The sequence below is a fragment of the Diachasma alloeum genome, unplaced genomic scaffold (assembly GCF_001412515.2).
Source record: "Diachasma alloeum isolate Michigan unplaced genomic scaffold, Dall2.0 Dall_scaffold_00338, whole genome shotgun sequence".
In the NCBI taxonomy this organism is placed as follows: domain Eukaryota; kingdom Metazoa; phylum Arthropoda; class Insecta; order Hymenoptera; family Braconidae; genus Diachasma; species Diachasma alloeum.
In genome coordinates this window covers 351,902-355,669 of record NW_021680477.1, presented here as the reverse complement: position 1 = coordinate 355,669, position 3,768 = coordinate 351,902, and the positions used below count along the sequence as shown (strand labels likewise).

At 41.1% G+C, this 3,768-nt stretch overlaps 1 protein-coding gene across 2 annotated transcripts in view; it reads right to left on the bottom strand.

The window, feature by feature from the left end:
- The window catches only part of LOC107040555 (DNA-directed RNA polymerases I, II, and III subunit RPABC3), a gene marked incomplete at its 3' end in the record, with an annotated part of 38,405 nt that overhangs the window by 20,216 nt on the left and 14,421 nt on the right, over positions 1–3,768 (bottom strand). The window contains 2 exon segments of one of the 2 annotated variants that reach the window (XM_015260681.1): positions 862–945; positions 1,396–1,573. In XM_015260681.1, the coding sequence (XP_015116167.1) occupies positions 862–945; positions 1,396–1,399 (88 nt within the window). In that variant the 5' untranslated portion in view covers positions 1,400–1,573. 2 annotated transcript variants of the gene reach the window in all.

The window sequence follows — 3,768 nt, the reverse complement described above, 5'->3', positions numbered from 1 at the left end:
GGGGGCATGAATCAATATGAGATGTATTTTTTTTTGTCTCAATGTTTGAGATGGAATACCGGATTTGTATGAATGAAGAAGAGGGAAGAAACTGGGTCGAAGGGGGTCTGGAGCATTCGGAGAGGACGAGAATGTTCGCGGGGGGCGGGAGGGGGGGAGGGAAAAGGGGTTATAGGGATGTGGCACCTGTTCTAGTTGCATAAACTTGGTAAAAAGCGTAATCGTTGGAAAAATGCTGATGATAGTGTGAGAAGGGGAGGTGCGATCGTGCCAGGGGAACATTGAGGGCTGACCTTGAACGGGCGAATCTTTTTTTTTTTTTTTTTTTTTTNTTTTTTTTTTTTGGGAATAAAATTATTTTCGTTTTAGCTGGGGGTTTAGTCATCGCGGTTTTGTTTGTTTATGCTTTGTGAAGTCATCGCGTGCCATGTCTGCAAGAAACCGCGACGTTGGGTGAGCGCTATCGATTCTCATATTTCCGGAATGGGAATCGTGACATGTAGGATGTAAACAAACATGGCGAGGGATTTGGACGGTGTTATTTTTTTTTTTTTTGGTAATTAAGTTGATCATTAAAGACTCATAATTTCTCGATTTACGATCGAAAAATCAGAGAAAAGAAGTGAGAAAGTCCAATTTTTCCGGCGTTTCGAACAACAAAGTGCTCTTCATCGGGGAATAATTTGCTCTTATTGTTAATCCATTAGTTGTTTAAGGGTTTAGGCGGAATACATTTTGATGAATCAAGAAAAAAAAAATATGGGGGAACAGTAAACAGACACCTGTCAGTGCCCTTCGTAATAACAGTTATGAAGAAATAATTTTGAAGCAATTAACTTGATATTTTGTGGATTGACTCACCGAGTTCCATCGGGTACAACCAGCTGTTGATGTCGAGGATGAGGTCCATCTTGAAGGACTCGGACTCGCAGTGCAACCGGCTGACTGTAAATAAAATAAACTAAGAATTAATAAACGTCGGGAGATTATTCTTTCGGAAAACCGTTGATCTTTCGGTCTCTGGGGTTTTATTTCATCGTGACTAGCACAGGAAAGCTCAATTCAGACGGATAAACCCGTCCTCACCCACGCATTCTGATGATGCAATTGGTTTTTATATCACATTTTCGCGGGTGATTCCTTCGGCATTTAATTGGAGACTAAATTGAGACGGAAAGACGTTAATTGAGGCAGTTTCGTCCCCCTTTCAAGACTTTTCGGACGAACGTCTTGAAAAATGAGGAAAAAAAGTGTCGTAATTCAAGGTAATAGTCCGTATAAAATTCTTATCTAGTAAACAAACAGAAATGCAACGTCTGAGAGCCTCTTCGGAGCAGCCATATGTCGCGACAATGACCTTGGATTTTCGCAACGCAGCAGCGTCCTAGCACTCACCCATTGACAGCCATCGCTTCCCCTCGTTCCAGAGTAAAAATATTCTACTGGAGATTATTCGGTGAAAAAACTCCCCCAGAGCACTTGCCACGGAAAAACCCTCAAAATATGAACGAGAACTGAACGAAACGGCACCGAGGGAGGTTCACAGCTGCCTCGAGAGCCGTCGAGAGTCCTTTCCTCGGGACCCAGTCCTATCCCCACCCCTATTTCCAGTTATTCCCTCACCTACGCACTCCCGCCTGCTTCCACCCTCCGGGCGGACGGGCACGCGCACCTCATATCCCTCAACTTACACGATGGCCTCAGAACCTAATGCACTTAGTTCCACCATCACCGGCTTAATTCGCTCCTGCACGTGACTTATTCCAAATATTTTTCCGTATTTATCGAGGAACAATGATATGATAGAAATTAACAGTAGGATCTACACTGACAGAATAAATTATCATTTTGTTGCTGATTTTCAAATAAACATGATTTCATAGTGAATACGAGTTATCTCTTCTTGAGATACAGTTGATAGGGAGAAATCCAACTTCTCTAGAATTGAAGTTCCTTTTATTTGTCGCAATAATGAGAGTATTTGATTTCTTTCTAGCCAAAAGTTTGCCAACTCCAGAAATTCGTTGGTTAACTCAAAAATCAAAATTATTCTCATGACTAAATACGTTGTTATCTCAATCAACACGATCATACGTTGTTCCAAGTAAATTATAATTGAAGTGAGCATTTCGTATGTCGAATCAGGATGAATATTGTTACGCGGAAAAAGCTTTGAGATTGTAGTAAGATGTCGTTGAGTTGAAAGAAGTTTATATTTCTTGACTTAAAAAAATTGCATTAGTTTACAATAACATAATCACAGATTACGGCAATTCAACACAAACTTGGATGTCACAAATTTCGTTCAATGTTATGTACGGAGAGCTNTAAGATGTCGTTGAGTTGAAAGAAGTTTATATTTCTTGACTTAAAAAAATTGCATTAGTTTACAATAACATAATCACAGATTACGGCAATTCAACACAAACTTGGATGTCACAAATTTCGTTCAATGTTATGTACGGAGAGCTCAATTCAGTAGCGAAGCGGTAAAACGGGTTAAGTCGATTTTGACTTATGGTCGGTTTTTGATTAATATCTCGAAATCTGAAAGAGCTAGCAAAATTTTTCTCATGACCTTTTTTGGAGGGCCAATTGAGGGTTATAAAAAAGGTTATGACAGAAATTGTTCTATCTTNTCGAAATCTGAAAGAGCTAGCAAAATTTTTCTCATGACCTTTTTTGGAGGGCCAATTGAGGGTTATAAAAAAGGTCATGACAGAAATTGTTCTATCTTTTTTAGATTCCGAGATATTCGTCAAAAACTGGGCAATAGTCAAAATCGACTTAATCCGGTTTACCGCTTCGCTACTGAATTTAAACATCGGCTTCATTCGAGAAAACAGGATCAATTCATTCCTCAATGTAACCATCTCCTAAGTACGAATTTTTGATCAATTCATGAAAGTAGAAAATTTCTCAACTGAAGTGGTGAATACATGTGACTTGACGCCAAGGACTGTTTTATTTGATTCAAATAAATGTATCTCAAGAAGAAATAATTGAGACTCACCGTAAGACCTTATTTATTTGAGATCTGTTCAAGTATATAATACCTGTTCCAAGAAAGGAACATCTCAATAAAAACAATTTTTTCCATCAGTGTAGGGAAAGTTTTATTCACTTAAATGAAATATTCAACTGAAATTATTATCATAATAAAATTGCCCTCATTTTTCCTGGAAATGTTTGCCTCGTTTATTGTTTTCCATTTTTATTTTGTCTTGTTGTCTTCTTCCTTTTCGTTTCAAGGAAATATTAATTGCGAGGCGAAGGGATGTGAGAAATCTAATATTCGGCGAGCCTGAGGGGCTGAGGGAGTGGGGGAATTGCGCGCATGGGGTTTTATCAACTGCGCAATGACGCCTGCCCCGTTATCGACCGGCCGGCTGGGGCTCTATAAATACTGGGCACCGGGGGCCCTCGCTTCAGCCACCCACCGCCCGTACAGTTTCATCCCCTCACCGATATTATATGGCTTGCCCGCCTACGCTTTAAACTGGGAGGGTGTGTGTGTTTGTGGGGGGGGTTGCTGTATTTGGCTCGGCTATTCTCCCACCCGGACGCGCCACTGCCAGGGGTGCAAAACCTTGACCTTCAAAAATATGGGGGGAGGGGGGAGATGCGCGCTGGAATGGGGAGGGGGTTGAGCCCAACCTTCGTTACGGCAACTTTACTGTTTTCGTTTGTTATCGGGGGAGGCGATGAGCTGGAGATCTGGGGTTTCGATTGATTTTTATTGGAGGGGGGTTTCCAGGGGGGGGGGGG